This window comes from Protopterus annectens, chromosome 6.part1, assembly GCF_019279795.1.
Source record: "Protopterus annectens isolate FY-2018-M chromosome 6.part1, PAN1.0, whole genome shotgun sequence".
Taxonomy (NCBI): domain Eukaryota; kingdom Metazoa; phylum Chordata; order Ceratodontiformes; family Protopteridae; genus Protopterus; species Protopterus annectens.
The window spans coordinates 93,862,661-93,880,818 of record NC_056738.1 but is presented as its reverse complement, the minus strand read 5'-3'; the positions used below and the strand labels follow the sequence as shown (position 1 = coordinate 93,880,818).

Below are 18,158 nucleotides of genomic sequence, written 5' to 3'. Positions count from 1 at the left end.
GTCAATATTTCTTTTCCAACAAGTTTGTAAGTACTCTATAAAATGAATTACAATAATGCTGCAGTAACCCACTCACTGCCTTTGTCAAGTTTAAAAGGCAAACTTTGAATATCAAGGAGAAAAGCATTCCCAATAACCCTTCAGCAATACTCAAGGAACTGACATTTACTAGGAGTGAATCTAAATGGCACTGACCAGTGCATACAGTAAAGAAGTATGAATATCCAAAATATCAACAGAAGGATATTCAGTCAGTGAATCTTGTTTTTAATAAGATACTTTCAGCATATTACAGAAAGCTTAATAAACGAAAAGAAAAAAAGAACATGGACGACTAGGTGATACACACAATATGCAGATTGTTAAACAATGAAAGAAAAACAAGCAGTTGATGAAAAAGTACATGTGCACTGTAAAGAAAATTCTACAGAACACCTATTCACACAGTTTGTTTATAGTCACTTCCAATACCTTCTAGGTCTCGTTATACGAACACAAGCTATTAATAATGTTAATCCATGCAGGTTTCTAAAGGACTAAATAAAGGGATTTCATTCTGTGCTGATTATGTGGATTGAATAAACCCAACTTCCTTTTACCCAAAAGTGTTGTCTGCCAACTCAACACTAATTGGAAAGAGGTGCCCAGGGCAAAGAGGCGACTAACAGTCGATACCTGCCTTTTGAAGTCTTCAGTCATATGCAATCACCTGAAATGAATAATTCAAAAAGCGCACCAACACAAGATGTAAATAGTGGAAAAGACAATAACCCACAATAAAAAAGCTTACTTCTTTTTTCTTCCTTTCCTCTTCCTTCCTTTTTTTTTCTTCACGAATCTGTGCCAAGCGCTGTTTCTTGCGCTCCAACTCTGCTTTCAGTTCACTCTTGTCAGACATGGCTGTAACCCTAAATCAGGGTGAAATGAAAACCAATTAGAGGGCCACCCACTGGAAGACTTACTGCTTACTAATGCTATCACTTCCTGCACTTAACGCTAAACTGCTTCAGACACTTAAGAAACTACATTAATGGCATTCTTTGCTAAGCTTTCCATAAGTTATGGGATATTTAGAAATGAGCTTTATTGTGCATCTCTCTCAGTCAGCAGATTGCAAAATACAAGAAACAACTAGTCAAACAAAAGAAAACTTTCTCAAATCCTGCAGAGATCCAAATTTCCATTCTGCTTCATAATACCTAGGTGATGCATCACTACAAAAGCCATGATTAAGTAACCAAGCAGTATTTTGGAAGACTGGTGAATTACTATATCTGATTAAGAAAAATAAGATGCAACAAATTAGACGCAGCTCAAAAAAAAAAAAAACACAGTCACGACTGTGTTCAGAGAAGACAGTCTTAATTAATGAGGCTAAGAGTGTACCTTCTCTCACTTTCTGCAAAACATCTACAAACCGCAGAGCTGGTTAAAAAAAAAAAGGCAAGTATTCATTTGACTACCATCAGCCAAGTAAAAAACATCCAAACTCCTGGTAGATACTTAAATCTCTTTGTTTCAAGAGAAAATGGGTCAAAAGGTGGAAAAGTTAAGAGTGGATACACAGAGTCTATGCCTGGGAAAGGGGAATTATGAAACGCTTTAAAATCAGAATAGCGATGTTAGGCAGGGAAGAGGGACAATGAGTTATTGCAAGAAAGTAATCCAAAAGTGCTAGAAGCATGGAAGCTGGGGGGGACAGTATCCCAAAAAAAAGACTAAGCAAGTAAGAGGGAAAAAAAAGGCACACAACAAGCCTTTTTTTTTTGGTAGCAATAACAAGAAAATTCAGGAACAGTAGGAACATAAGACAGATAATTTTGGATGAAAGGTTTTAGGGAAAGGTTTGAATCGGACAGAATGTGTAGAAATTCAATGCAAAAGGCATAACAGCGAATGTACGTTCTGCGACAGCTGAGGAATGTCAACCTCCAACAGGAACTGTTGATTCAGTTCTATACAGTAGTCAGAGTCTGTTCTCAGCTCATCCATAACAGTGTGGTTTGGATCTCTGCTAAATCATGACAAAAATAGTTGAATAGTCAGGTCTGACGAAAATATTCATTGGTGCTAGTTTGCCCTCCTCACAGGACCTGTACTATTCCAAAGTCATGAAAAGGGCAGAGAAGAGCATCACTGACCCTTCACATCCAAGCCACCATCTTTTTGAACTATTACCATCAGCCAGGAGTTCTAGATTAATACGCCGCAAAACAAGAAGCTATAATAACAGTTTTTCCACAGGCCATTAAGTGCATAAACCATTAACTCAGCTTATTAGGCTGGGTATTCTTTTTCCCAAGCCTCTGAGGATTCTGCAGTATTGTTTACATACTGTTAATACTTGCTTCTTTCAGAGTTTATTTAATTCACTGAGTTGCACTTCGCACCTTGTATGTATATGTACATTTTTTTGTCTTGTACTTAATAGTTGCACGTATGTCATTTGTCTTGTTCTTAACAGTTGTATGTATGTCATTTATGTAATTCATACTTAGAGAGTAACTGAAACCAGAGTCAAACTCCTTGTATGCGTGCATACTTGGCCAATAAATGTGATTCTGACTCTGATTCAGATGGCTCAGGTTTTTGGGATAATATTGTTTTCAAAGAATGAAACAGAATAGACAAAGCCAAAAATGGAAAATACTTTTGTCAAGCAGACCATTTTTTGCAGTTGGCACCCCTTGCATCAAAAGAAGGCCATTGTCAAAGGTCAATGTGTGAGGCTCGCAAGGATGGTCAGCCAAGAGAAACAATTTTTAGTTGAATGTGACAAAATATTAGACGTCTGTCAAAAGAGGTTATCCATTAGACTTTTAATCTGAAATTTTTGCTGAAGTCAAAAGGAAAAGGATGGATGGTTTATACACCCCCCTGTTAGGGAGTGCACAGGTGCAAGCTGCCAGTAGTGTGGTATCTGATGACAATCCTTGTACTGCAGCATATAATAAAGCAATGATTTTGCCTTTTAATTTGCAGTTTAGGGAGATCAAAGGGACTATTATTAAGTTTTGGGACATTTTTAGATGTGATCCCAGTGTTTTTAGCAAGGTGGAGGACCATGCAGTTATTCTTTATCAAAAAGACATCTGTGTCATAAAGATAATTGAAAGACCCCTGTCTAAATTTATTCAAGGCAAGATGAGCAAGTGTGGTTGCTGCTCACAATGTAGATTTATCCTTGAGGGCACTGAATGTTTCATACATGGTTTTGGTTTCATGAAATTGAATAGGAAATGTAATTGTGACAGTAAGGAGATTGTCTATGTTGCACTTTCCCAAGGGTGCAGATGTTTTTACATAGGCAAAATAATTAGGCAATTTAGATATAGGACTTACCAACACAATTATGACATTGGCAAGAGGGATGAGCGTAATGCACTATATAGACATCTCAAGGATAATCCAACTAATTCCTTTAAGTTCAGAGTCACTGACTGTGTTGAGCGGGACCCGAGGGGCAGACCGCAAGCCATTTTTTTGGAGTATCTTGAACTCAAGTGGCAACTTAGGTGCATTGCCGGACGTCCCCCTGGGCTTAATGATGTTATTTCGATTTCCAGTCTTTTAAAATTGAGATCCATGTTAGCTATTAAATTTTTAATTTTTGTATTCATCTTACACACAATCAATTACATTTTATTCATATGTATTTATATATATTTTGATATATTTTATTTTTTTAAATTCATTCCATTCATACTTTTATATATTTAATCATGTCTCCTACTACTAGGGTATGTAAAAAACTTTTTTCATGTTATTTATCACGTCATGTGATGTTCATTGTTGTTTTTTCAAGCATTAATTGTTTTATTGGATTTTTTTGGGAGGGGTTTCGTGTTTATAAGCTGACTGTGTACAGCCTTTATTTGTTCTGAGGAAGTCTAGCTATTAAGCGGATGAAAGCTTTTAACTCAATAAAATCGTTGGTGGATTTCTGTGGATGCTTTCGTTTTTTATTCCTGGTTTAGTTGTAAATTAAGTAGGACAGACTACACTACAACCATCCAGAAGGATTCTTTCTTTACTTGTTTATTGAGATAGATGAGGATTAGAATCAGTCAGAAGTCCGGTGTTTTTTTTGTCACCAAGAAGAACCGGGAGTAATATCAAAATCTTCTCTGGTCTGGTGGGACCTCCTGAAGGTTCTTTTTAACAGAAGGCTTTTCATCTCCCACTGACTCACCCTTTTCTGATGGGGTGGTAACATGGATAGAAAGGGCAGTGTTATGGTTAGTCATGAAAATGGCATGGTACAGCCTCTGGACATGATCTCTCTGATCCAAATGTCCTGCATCAAGGCCAAGTATAAGAATGCAGAGAGAGAAAGAAAGAGAGAGGGGTATTCCCTGACTGTCACCAAAGTACAACAGTCAGGCAACTCCTCAAGGTTCATGGGAAGGACCATAGAACCTGTGCTGGTGTGATCCACCCTTATCTCTTGGATATTAAGAAGTTATGTACCCACCATAACGTTCCATTTGAGTAGGTATCTTCATTTGTCTGCAACCTTTGGGATACGGATCCGATCTCGGATCCGAGCCAGCAACTTCTATCATAGCATAGATCCGAGCTCCTAGCTCCTCCCCTTACCCATAATCCCCTGCCTACCCTGACTGACCTCAGATCAAGTTTGCCCTATAGCACAGCTGATAAAAGTGTCCCAAAGGGAACATATGCTAATAACCACAAGAACGATCATTTTGGTCAGGGGGAAGGAGGGGGGGATGGTTGCAGACAAATGAAGATACCTACTCAGATGGAACGTTATTGTGAGTACATAACTTCTTAATCTAAAGTAGGGACTTCATTTGTCAGCAACCTTTGGGACAGAGTCCCCAGCTAACTAAATCTTGGGTGGCCTTCATGGAAGGATATTCCGGAGCATCGCAGAGCCAAAGGACGCCCTACCTCGGGAGACAACATCTATTTTATAGTGGCTGATAAAGGTGTGAGATGAAGCCCAAGTGGCTGCGGAACAAATGTCATCCAGTGGAACCCTAGCTTGAAAGGCCACAGATGTGGCAACGGCCCTAGTAGAATGAGCATGGACTCCTTGAGGTGCAGGCCTTCCTGAGCTCTGATATGCTAGAAGAATACAACTCGAGATCCATCGAGAGAGAGAAACTTTAGAAACTGGCTTTCCGAAATTACTTTTGGCAAAGGAGATAAACAACTGATCGGATTGCCTATGATCAGCAGTTCTATGAATATAAAAACGTAGTTGTCTGTGTACGTCTAAGGAATGCAGCTTGTACTCTCCTTTGTTTTGAAAGTTGGGGAAAAACACTGGAAGATTGATTGATGTAGATTGATTGATGTTTGCTTCTGAAGATACCTTAGGTAGAAAGGACGGATTGATCCTGAGGTAAACCCTATCCGGGTGAAAGACCAAATATAGTGGTTTGACACACAGACCTTGCAATTCCGACACTCTTTTGGCTGAAGTTATGGCCACCAAAAAGGCTGTCTTCCAAGAGAGAAATTTGAGATCAACCGTGGCCGCCGGTTCGAAAGGGGGACCAGTCAAGGCCTGTAAGACTAAGGATAAATCCCATGGAGGTACCACCTCTTTGACTGGAGGCCTAAGGAGGAAGGTACCCTTGAGGAAGGTCTTACACAGTTTGGAAGTGATAAGAGGGCCAGACTCTTGCCCCACGTGATAGTATGAGATTGCTGCAAGTTGTACCTTGACTGTGGAAGAACTAGCCCCCTGGTGAAAGAGAGAGGTTAGAAAATCTAGAACTGATGCTATCGGGGCTGTAAAAGGGTCTAAACGACGGTGTTCTGCCCAAATGGTGAAGCGTTTCCACTTACTCCAATAAACCTTCCTGGTGGAAGGCTTGTGAGCTGCTACAAGAATGGCTTTGACAGGTGATGAGATCCCGGGAGTCCTTATGAGGAGTGGAACTGGAGCAACCAAGCCGTCAGCTTGAGGTTGACCAGGTTCGGAGTCGGAAGATCGAGAGGGTGAGAAATGAGATCCGGGAGGGGATCCAGAATCCATGGTGGGTACACTAGGTGAGACCATAGGTAAGGGAACCACGTCTGACGAGGCCAGAATGGGGCAATGAGGATCATCTTGCTCCCCAACTGCCTGGCTTTCTGCAATAATTTCAACATCAGGGGAAGAGGAGGGTAAGCATAAAGCAGACCGGGAGGCCAAGCATGAACTAGAGAGTCTCTCGTGGACTCCCCCGGAGGGGGGATCAGAGCGAAGTAATCGTTGCATTTGGTGTTTGAAGGAGAGGCAAAAAGATTGCAACAAGGTTGCCCCCATCGGGCAAATACTTGCTCTGCAACTCGAGGGTTGAGAGACCATTCGTAAGGAGTCAGGATAGTACGACTGAGCCTGTCCGCTAGAATGCTGGACCGTCCCGGAATGTGCGTTGCTATGAGAAAGCAGTTGGTGGAAATCGCCCATTCCCACACTCTCATGGCCTCGCAGCAAAGGGGGTAAGACCTGGTTCCCCCCTGTTTGTTGATGTACCAGACGACTGACATGTTGTCTGTCTGTACTGCAATCGTCCCTACCGGAAGAGAGTTGTGTAGTGCCTGCAACGTCAAAAGCACCGCCCTCATCTCTAGGACGTTGATATGCAAAGAGGTCTCTACGTCGTTCCACGTGCCTTGGACTGTCCTGCCTGAAAAATGCCCCCACCCCCACCCCAGGCGAGAAGCATCTGTGGTCACTGTGTCGACTGGCGGTGGTAGTGAGAAGGGACGTCCCGTGTGGAGATTGGGAGACTGGAGCCACCACACGAGCGACCTTCTGCAAACCTTGCTTAAGGAAATGGGATGAGACAGGGGGTTGCGAGACAGGGACCATTGTACCTGGAGGGTCCACTGCAGGGCCCTCATGTTCAACCGGGCCAATGGCAGCAGAGGGATTGCAGTCGCCATAGATCCTAAGACCCTCAGGACCAATTCCGACGAAGGAGTTTGCAGTAAGGATGGCCTGCACGTGCAACATCAGGTTCCGAAGCCGATCTGGAGTCAAGAACGCAAGCATCTGTCTGGAATCCAGTCTTGCCCCTATAAAATCCAACACCTGTGTAGGGATCAGAGAGGATTTGGTCATGTTGATGGTTAATCCTAATAGTGGAGCCAGACTGAGGAAATAATCCCTGCATGAACAAAGTAGATGCCTTGTTGGGGCAGTAAGGAGCCAGTCGTCCAGGTATGGAAAGACCTGAATTCCCTGGAGTCTCAGGTGGGCCGCTATTATCGCTAGGACTTTGGTGAACACCCTGGGGGCAGAGGTGAGGCCGCAGGGGAGGGCCCTGAATTGAAAGTGACTGGCTCCCAGCCGGAAGCGGAGAAACCTCCTGGAACGCCTGTCCACTAGAATGTGATAGTACGCATCCTTGAGGTCTATGGAGCACATCCAGTCATCCTCCCGCAATAAGGGGAGGACGGATTGCAACGTGACCATTCAGAACTTTTCTTTGGGTACCGCCAGGTTTAGGAGAGAGAGATCGAGGATGGACCTCAAGTCCCCCGTCTTTTTTGGCACCAGAAAGAACCTGGAGTAGAACCCTGATCCGATTTGATCTGGGGGATGGGCTGGATGGCTCTTTTTTGCAGAAGCTACTGAATTTCTGTAGCAGCCGCCTCCCTCTGACTGGGTGGTACGTCGGGGAGGCCTCTGATTCTGGGGGTTACGATAAGGGGAATTTGGTAACCTCTGGATATAATACGAAGCACCCAGCGATCCGTTGTTATGGACTCCCACATTGCTAGGTGCCTCGAAAAACGCCCCCCGACTGCCTCCAGAGTGGAGCAGCTGGGTAACCCCTCAGGGGTTCTGCATGGGCCTCTCAGAGAACGGTTCTCTGGACCCAAAATTCCTGGGACCCCCTCTGCCTCTGGGGCGGCATCCTCCCTGTCCTCCTCTGCCACGAGAGGACTGGTTGTCCTGAGCAGACTGGGATTGATGCGATTTTCGGAACCACATCTTCTTCTGACCCTTTTGGTTCTTGGAAAAAGACCTCTGGGGTGCAGAGAAGCGGACCTCCAACGGCAGACAAGATCTTCCTGTCTTTCTCACTCTGGACAAGAGTGTCGCGAACGGTTTTGCAGAACAGTGCAGAACCATCAAAAGGGGCATTCGCGAATGATGCCTTAAAGGGTTCCGAGAAGTCACAGTGACGGAGCCAGGCCCGTCTCCTCATGACAAGCCCGACTCCGCCTGCTCTAGCGGCTCCCTCCGTAGCATGAGACAACAGCCGCACAGAGGTGTTAGAAATAGAACGGAGGGTGGCCATTCGGGAGGAGTACAGATCCTTGTCTCCCTCCGACATGGATTTTGGGGGGGAAGCAGCGTATTCCTTAATTAGATCCCGCTGCATCCGAATAACGTGCGACATGTAGTTCAAGGCCCTCATAGAGAAGGTCGCTGAACTGAAGGCCCGCTTCCAAAGACGGTCCATCGCTCGAGACTCCTTGCTCGGAGAATGACCCATGGGGCTCTCCTGAGCCAACTCTTTCTTGATGGCTGCAGCCACCAACATGGCATCCACAGGGGGACCTCTGCTCCAGTGTGATCTCTCTGCAGGGGGGCTCAAAATTTTGTCCAGGCGCTTGGGGATTGGCTCTACGGTGTCCGGTTCCTTCCAAGCCCTAGTGGATATGAGATACACCAAAGGGTCGGGTGGAGGGGAAACCCAAGAGGTAGATGGCACTGCCTCAAACGCCTCAAGGAATACGGACTCATAAGAGGAAGCCTTGGGGGCAGACCACCCATCCGTGATTTTGAGCATTTCCATGATGTCTCCGAAGGAGACATCCTCGGGGGGCGACCTAGGGGAGCTTTCCCCTTCATCTAAGTCCGTATCTTCGGTGAGACTCTCAGGGGAGTCTATGTGCCTCCTCTTGCACTTTGCCTTGTGGGAAATCTCCTCGGGGGGGGGGCTGTCCGAGGAGTCCTCACGGGCTGTATCTTGTTCCACTGGAACTCCTAGAGGCGCTGAGGCAGGCTGCCCCGAGGGCCGGATGAGGGGAGCCAGGATCAGATGAGAAGGAGTGCGGGAGGGAGCCGAAGCCAGGACCGGAGGCCTGGAAGCACTCGACAGTGCCCTCTCCACCGCAGCGAAAGCCAAGGGGGAGCCGCCCTCCGACGGATCCGAGACCCGACTCCCACTTGGATCTGAAGCAGGGATCGGACCCGGAGCCGAGAACGTTGGATCCGAGGGACAAGTGTGCTCAGACCGGGACGGAGCCGAAAGCACACCGAATCCCTCAGATCCGAAGCTCGGCCCACGGCTCCGAGAGGTCGGATCCGACAAACTCGAGGGAGCCGTCGGAGCCGACGTGCCCAGCACGGTCGGCTCCAACCCACCCCTGGATCCAACGTGGCTCGGCTCCGAGCGCTCCGATCCCGGAATGCGTGTCGGAGAAGGAGCAATAGGGGTGAAAAAAGGGGTTGAGCTCCCCCCCCCCGGAGGGGGGGGGGCAAGAGCACTCCCATCTGCATCTGGGCCTGGATGAATCTCCTCATCATCCGGTCCATGTTCACATCTGACATGCTAAAGGTGGACCTCGAAGAGGCCACCGAGGCAGACCTGGAGTGTTGCCTCGATGAACTCGACGGGGACCGGGTCACCTCCTCCTCGGGTCCCGAGGAGAAACAAGGGGATCAGATCTGAGGAGGAGGAGACCGAGAAGACCTGGACGGAGAAGCCCTCTTGGCGGGCGGGGCCGATGAAGAGTCCTCAGCCCGCCACTTAAGGTGCTTCTCCCTCCGCTTCTCTTTCCTGGACTCCCTATCCTCTGGAGCCAAAGTGGGAGGTTGAGTCCCGGTTGGAGGAAGGGAGGCAGGAGTGACCGCTACTGGGGGGGGGTAGCGGTCACCTTAGTACCGGAGGCCGAAGCAGAGTCTGGGGGTAAAAGGCCCGCCAGAACCAGCTTCGATCTCCGATCCTTAAGTGCCCTGGGGTTGAACGCCACGCAAATCGCGCAAACCGAAGAGAGGTGTTCAACCCCAAGGTACCTAAGGCACCGAGTGTGGCCATCAGCCGGTGAAAGCTTGTGACCACACTCGGTGCATTTCAAAAAAATGGCTTTAGGGGCCTCCGACATTACTAAAGTAAAGCACACTCACTAGGCCCCTACACTCAAGTCACACACACACGCTATGACCAGCAGGGGAGGGAGGAAAATTTTAAATTAAAATTTAAGCTGAGAAGCTAAAACTAATAATAAGTTTAGCGTTAAGGGTAAACCTACCACGCACACACAATCACTCAATCAGAAAAGAAGAAAGAAAACTTTTTTCTCACAAAAAACGCCAAGAGCTCTGGAATCTAGCTGTTGCTTGAAGAGCGGCAAATTAGATCTGAGGTCAGTCAGGGTAGGCAGGGGATTATGGGTAAGGGGAGGAGCTAGGAGATTGGATCTATGCTATGATAGAAGTTGCCGGCTCGGATCCGAGATCGGATCCGTATCCCAAAGGTTGCTGACAAATGAAGTCCCTACTTCAGATCAGCTGTTACAAAAGCCTCCTCTACCGCAGGAATTCCTGTTGAACTGCTGCTGATGCTGCAGCTACAGGGATTATAAAAAAAAAAAAAAAAAAAAAAAAAGAGAGATATATTCTTAGCTCCCATTTTATTTCTCCAAAGGGGAAGTCTAGAATTTAACCCAAACAGCTGACATTATCGTGCTCTCTTGCTCACACTGTTGCAGCTTATCTTACCCTTTCTGATCAAATAACAATAATGTTCCACCAAAGGGGACATTCCAAAGGCTCCCTTGAAGTGTCCCACAAAAGTCATTTGCAACTAGGCCTCAAGTTTCAATGCAATGTCAGGGTTGCTGTACAAGTAGTTTCACCTGCTGCATTGTGAAGCAGATACATGCAGAGCTATGTAATGGAATTTATACTAGTCACCTGAATTGCCAACTGTTTGCAGACTCTTGTGGGCAAATGTTTCAGGTTTTCTGAGGTCTTATCTCCTAGTTTTCTCTGAAAAATGAACTATATGAGCAAAGTAATTTCACATCCTGCTGGAAAAGCCTCTTGGTGCAGAGATCCACTTTCTTAATGTATCCATTACTCAGTAGTTACTTTTTTGGGGAATTGTTAGCAGGGGCATCCTCTGGAGCCCCTCTTTTTCAGTGGCCAATGAAAGCACAATGGAGTCCACAAGTAGCCCCTTACTCCAGTGTCTCCCACCCTTGGGGGTTGCAGCACTCTGTTGGGCTTCTTGTATAGGAGTTCCACTATGTCAGGCTCCCTCCACACTTTTGTGCATACCATGTCTAATAATTTATCTGGGGGAGGGGTCCATCCAGGCTGCTGGGTATGAGGCCCTCTAAGCTTCCAGCAGGATCTCTTCTGACACAGAAGTGGAATTAATGTACCATGGTCCCCTCTAAAAAATCTCTAGTATTTCCCCAAATTAGGAGTCTTCAGGAATGGGTTAGAGTGAAGCCTCTCCTTTGCAGGGATCCATATCTGGGGAGAGAACTCCCAACAGGAAGCTTGTGTGCTTCCTCTTGCACCTTTCCCTTGTGGAGCGCATGGGGAGTTGTCCTAGTTTCCCTGGGGAGAAGGTAAGCCAGACTGAAGGTGTCCTCTTAGTCATTCTGGTCTTAGGTCCTGGTAGAGCTAGACAGATGAGTAGTGCAAAGGCTTTGCTTCAATGAATTTACAGGGGTGGAATTGGTAGGGCAGGTGTTTGTTCCATATGAAATATCTGAGCAGATCTCCTCTGCTCGGAGTAGCCCTTAGCGCTGTCCAGGCCAAAACCATCAGAATCAACATTGCATGAGGAAGGCTATTGATACTGGCTATCTGTCCAGACCATTCTGGCACCAAATTCACCACAATGGGTTTTTTTGTAGAAGAATCACATGATGAAAGCTTCAACACAAATTACCCGAAATAGCACTGGGGCAGACATCTATGCGGAGCCTTTGGTGCTGATCTTGTCAGGCCTATGGGGGGGGTCACTGCCAGCACTGCTGGTGTCCCACACCTCCACCTATACCAACAGCACTGATGCCAAGGAAGACAAATCCATAGGTGCCATTGGCCTGGCATCTTCTACTAGTTTCAATCACCTGGTGCCCAGTCATTGGCCTCAGATCTTCTACTGGTTTCAATCACCTGGTGCCAGGACTGAGCCTGGGGTAGGAACTGAGATGACAGAAACTTGAGTTTCTTCTCATGCAACCCTAGACACAGCAGGGGCTGACAGAACACTGAGTTGAAGATAAGCTTTGACAAATGCTGTCATCACACTGTCCCAGTCAAGATGCATTAGGCTATGGAACAACACAGAGGAAAAGAAGTAAGCTGATGAAGCAGGACAAGATGATCATCTCAACAACTCCTGCTCAGAGGAAAAGCTTTCCATTCTCCTTCTCTGGGCAGAGTCAGTCAGGCCCAAAGAATCTTGCTTAGTTAGAGACCCTAGGGAAAAAGAGGCTCCATACTTGAAGGTCTTGGTTAGGAAAGCCATTCTTCGCAGCATCTTAACTGGAGATACCTTTTGTAATATTGAAGTATCCAACTCTCCTAATCGTCTTTTCTTTTTTCTTTCCAGTCTCTTTGTCCTTTTTTTGTCTTTAACTTTTTTCTTTTAAGAGGACTGCTTTTCAACAAACCCTTGAGAACTAGTTTGTTTTGGCAATCCAACAAGGTCCTTGCATTGAAATGTTTTCAAATTAAGCAATTTGATTACAGATAACAGAGCCAAAGACACAAACTGCATGTTTGTCTTGAGGCTGTATCTTGTGGCCATGCTGGTAGCTCTTCTGGAAGCAACAGACCTTGATTCTGTTGTGTTTCTGCATCTGTAAGACGGACAAAGAATTTAAAATGGATGGTAATCACCAAGCATAAAATATACATCACTTGCAAAAAGGAAGGAATTTAAAGTTAGAACTTATTTTGTAAATATAATTTGATGAAGGAAAGGGAAAAGACAACGGAGAGAAGTAAAACAGAAGTTTTCAAATAAAGTACAGAAAATAGTGTACAACTGGCAGTATCTGTAATGTCTTCTCAACTCTGGCTATACATAAAAATTTGAAAGAATTAAGCACTTGCGCTCAATCAAAAAAAAAAAAAAAAAAATTCTGAAAAGCTCTCAATCTTCACTTCAGCTAGATAGATAACCATCAAAGCGTTGATAGCAGTAATAGGATACGGTGAAGGGATTAATGGGCAAGTGGAGGAGTTCAATCCAGTGAAAAATCTCATTGCTGCCATGCAAGACACACATTAAGTGACCAGTCCATCCATTTCCAGTGTACATCATTCAGAACCAGCTCAAGACAAAGATATGGGACAGGAGAAGAAAACATTAGAAAATGCTACAAGGAACAGGAAAAATAGGGCAGTATAAACAGTATCAGGAAGGAAACATAGACAGTTCATCCTGGAGGTAAGATACTACCTGAATGCTATGTTTTCTGCAGTCAGTGTCAGAGTTTCGGCTTCTGTAAAGCTAAAATCTTTCAGAATGACAATTTGATGGGGACATGATGCCCCCCCCCTTTCTCTACCTCCTAGCCAGCAAAAGTTTTTTTTTTGTTTTTTTTTGTTTTGCCTTGTCCATTGCAAACGTGTGAGTTTCTGTTAAGTCATTGAGGAATTAAGAGTTGAATGAGTAATGCCAGCCATTAGACATGCTTCCTATTGTTAAGGAAATGTATTGCTGATGGAAAACCTGTTCTTTTAACTTTTCAGTGAATTAAATTAATTAAAAATTGTCTCTGATTTGGAAACTTTTGCTCCTCATCGATTCTGGCTTTGCCCAGAAATCTTAAGCTAAGAAATTGAAAAGTATGGTGGAATATTCTTCATTTGAGTATTATACATGCTCCTTGCAGTTCCTTGTTGAAAGGGGCTGTCACGTATTAACTGATAATTTTTCCAATTGTAAATAATGCTGAATTGCTAATATATGTATATATAATGTCTACATTTTTCATTGACATTTGCAGGGGCGGTTTGCCTGTGGAGAAAAACATCTGCTGCTGTTAGCTCATTATAATGGCTTTGCAGGGTTGATGTGTTTTCTGTGAAGCAACTACTGCTTGTGTGAAATTTAGCTGAAATGCATTAAATGGGAATAATTTTTTTTATTTTTAAAATTTAACATATGAAAGGCAAGCTTATCAGAAGTGGTCATAACTGCTGGTAGGTTTTGCTGTTTGCTCAGATGAAGCATTTACTATTTTGGCTTCGGACAGATAAACATTTGTATAATATCAGATGGAATACTTTCCTGAAATTACTGGGAGTTTGTGTAAAACTTGAATTACTAAGACTTATTATTTTAACACAATTAGACAGATGAAGTGTTTACAGTCATTCAAATAGCTGTAACTGATGGGTATAGAGGCTGCTGTGAAGAAACGTGGCTTACCACTGCTGTCAACTGATCAATGTTCAACAACAGTCACTTATCTGGTGGAACCATAGTAGTGTCACTCAACATATTTGCTGAAATCGGTGGGGGGGGGTTATGTACTCACCATAACGTTCCATCTGCGTCGTTGATTTTCATGTATCTTCAATGGATGGGTTCAGTTCCGATCCCTCTGAGCAGACTCGGCCGCTTGCTAATGCTCGTGGACACCAAAAACACTCGAGCTTTCCCCTTACTCACAATGCACCTGGTTGAATACCTTAGATCGAGTTTACTGACAGAATAAGCAGAAGAATAAAAGGGAAAGAAAATCCTCGTGTTTTCAACAGAGACTTTGTCTGGGTCTGTCACCATTGTGATAATAAGCCATATTTTGAAAAGCAGTAGAGTCCACCCGTTCTTCCAAAATAATTAGGTAAGGGGTTGAAGGGTGGGGAGTTGAGGATATATGAAAATTGACAACTCGGGTGGAAAGTAATGGTGAGTACATAACTTCTTTATCTGAAGTTGTCAATTTTCATGTTATCTTCAATGGATGGGACAGAGTCACCAGCTACCTTACTTCCTGGGCAGACTAAGGAAAGATATTCCTGAGCACCACTGAGCCAAATGATGCTCTTCTACCCCTGGAGACCAGATCCAATTTGCAATGAGTAATAAAGGTATGGAGTTTGGCCCATCTCACTGCTGCACGTCATCCATGGATGCTCTAGCCTGAAAAACAGCTGATGTAGCTACAGTTCTTGTGGAATGAGCCTTTGGAAGTTTTGAAAGAATAACACTGGATTTGGAATATGTACAGCAAATGCAGTTAGCCAGCCATTTTACTAAAGTGACTTTGGATACAGCACATCCCAATTTGGTATGTGAGAAGGAGATAAAAAGCTGGTCTAATTTTCTGAAGTCTTTTGCCCTGTGTAGGTAGAAACATGACTGTCTATGTATTTCCAAAAAATGTAAACAGTACTCTCCTTTATTAGACAAGTTGGGGAATAAAACTGGCAATTTAATACACTGATTGATGATGTTCTCGGAATACACTTTTGGAAAGAACAAAGGGTTGTTTCAGAGTGAAATCCTGTCCTTATGAAAGACTAGATATGGAGGTTCAGATGAAAGGGCTTAAATCTCTGAAATTCTTTTGGCAGAAGTGAGCGCGACTAGCAGAATAGTCTTCCAGGAAAGGAACTTAATATCACAAGTGTGGGTGGGTTCAAATGGTTGTGGAAGAGTAAGGTCTTTGAAGGGAGGTCGTAATAGAAGTGCATCCTTCAAGAAAGACTTAAAGTTTGTGGGAGGCCAGAGAAGATACTTGGAAGCCAATATGGAAGTTGGAGATGGCTGCTAGTTGGACTTTGATGGTGGAAGCAGACGCCCCTTTGTCAAAGAGCAATGCCAAAAATGTAAGTATTCTATGAATTGGGGACTGAGAAAGGTTCAACATTGTTCTGTAGAGCCCAGTATACAAACTTCTTCCATTTGCTAGAATATATTTTTTGTGTGGAAGGCCTATGAGATGATAGCAGTATGCGTCAAACAGGGGATAAGAGCATAGATTGTCTGGCTACTAACGGAAGTGGAGAAACCAAGCTGTCAGGTTGAGATTGTGAATGTTGGGGTGAACCATGCCTGTTGGATGGGACAGGAGATCTGGAATTGGATCCAAGGTTATTACATTAGTTAAGGCCAAAGGAAGAGGAACCAAATCTCTCGAGGCCAAAAGGGGGCTATAAGGATGACTTTGCTCTTCAACCTGATGGCTTTTTGCAGAAGTTTGGGAATCAAAGGTATTGGCAGAAATGCATAGAGGAGACTGGAAGGCCAACTGTGTAGAACAGCATCCCTTGGGGCTGCTGTACACAGCAAGGCTGGCCCCATGATCGGAAAATTCTCTGCAACACTCTCCGATTGAACTCATGAGGTAAAAGAATTGACCTGGTTAATTTGTCTATCACACTGGACCTCCCCAGAATGTGCGTTGCTATGAGTAAGCGGTTTGATGACACTGCCCACTGCCCCATTCTTAGGGCTTCTCGATATAGTGGGTAAGACCTGGTTCCTCCTTGTTTGTTGATACACCAGACAACTGACATGTTGTCTGTTTGAATTGCAATCGTCCCAGAGGGGACAGCATCCTGAAATACTCAACACCAAAAGCACCGTCCTCGTCTCTAGAGCACTGATGTGTAAGGAAGCCTCTATTGGGGACAAAGTGCCTTGTAGTGTCTTCCCGTTGCAAAGCCCCCCTCACCCCAGCAGTAGGCATCCATGGTCACTGTGGCCTTGGGCTGAGGGGGAGAAAGAATATCCTTATAGAACTTGTTATGAATGAGTCTACCATGGTAGATCTTTTTTGCAAATGTTGGTGATGGAAGTTGGTCTGGACATGGGCTGAAAAAGTATCAACCATTGTGCTGCAAGCAACCACTGTAGAATTCGCATACGATATCTGGCGAGGTTCGCTATTAGATGAACGAATGCCTAAAATGTCGAGTACGACATGCTCGACAGCTTTTAAGCGAATGTTCATCTAAGCGAAACTGGAAAATGTCGAAACAAGGAGTTTCGAAAAGTTACAGTTGGCCAACCATGAGGAAGCCAATGGCTGATGTCAGAATGTTCAGACTGTCTTGCCATTCTTACAGTCCTCCACTGTGGTGCGGTCTCGACGTTCACTCTGTGTCATGTTCTGACAGTACTCCACTGTGGTGAGATCTCAGAGCTGGTATATTTAAGTAGGGGGGTATGGGGGGCAAAGCCCTCCCACTTTATTTATTTTTTTTTTTGGAGGGTTGTAAAGGTGTACAGTACATTGTAGCCATCAGCCGTTGGCTTCCTGACGGCTGGCCAACAACTTTTCAAAACTCCTTGTTTCGATATTCTGGGGTTTCGATTAGATGAATGTTTGCTTAAAAGCTGTAGAGCATGTCGTACCTGGCATTTTAAGCATTTGTTCATCTAATATAGACCCTCTGATGAGGAGTACAAGAGTTATTGATGCTGCCATGCAGCCTAATATTTGGATGACTAATCTGGCAGACGCTTTGTTTTTGCTGAATATAGCTGAGACTTGCCTTTGAATTATCAGTAATCTTTGCGGAGGAAGACAGGCTAGGATGGTTTTCGTATTTAACACTGCACCTATGAATTCTAGGACTTAGGTTCCTGATGACATTTTTTGTAGTTGACTGTTATTCCCAAGGAGGAACATGTTTGAAAGACCTTTTGTCTGGCTTCAACAAGTTGATGCTTGGTCGTGGCAGTTTTGAGCCAGTCGTATAGGTATGGAAACACCCAGAATCCGTGCAGTCTCAAGTGAGCTGCTACTGATGCCACACACTTGGTGAACACCTTGGGGGCTGTGGTAAGACCAAAGAGCAGTACTCTGAATTGGTAGCGACTGGCTCCCATCCGGAAGTGTAAGAACCTCCTGGATTGCCTGGGCATTTTTATATGGATAGTACGCGTCTTGGAGGTCTATGGAGCACATCAAATTGTCCTTTTCCAAAAACAGAAGAGTGGACTGCGCCGTGGCCATCCTGAATTTGGTGCAACAAACTGATTTATTTTACTGAGATCTAGAATAGGTCTACAGTCTCCTGTCTTTTTTGGCACGGAAAAGAATCTTGCATAAATTCTGGATCTTATCTGGTCTGGGGGGACCATTTGGATGACTCACTTTTCTAGCAGCTTTCGTATTTCTAGTGCTGCTTGTTCCCTTCGATTGGGTGGAACATCCAAGATTTTTTTGGAGGATGATGGATTTTG

At 44.6% G+C, this 18,158-nt stretch overlaps 1 protein-coding gene across 4 annotated transcripts in view; it reads right to left on the bottom strand.

Annotated features, from left to right (window-relative positions):
• The window catches only part of DYNC1I2 (dynein cytoplasmic 1 intermediate chain 2), a 1,851,236-nt gene that overhangs the window by 1,696,734 nt on the left and 136,344 nt on the right, over window positions 1-18,158 (bottom strand). For all 4 annotated transcript variants that reach the window (XM_044075529.1, XM_044075531.1, XM_044075530.1 and 1 more), the window contains exon 2: window positions 791-908. In XM_044075529.1, the coding sequence (XP_043931464.1) occupies window positions 791-898 (108 nt within the window). In that variant the 5' untranslated portion in view covers window positions 899-908. The remainder of the gene's footprint in view (window positions 1-790; window positions 909-18,158) is intronic.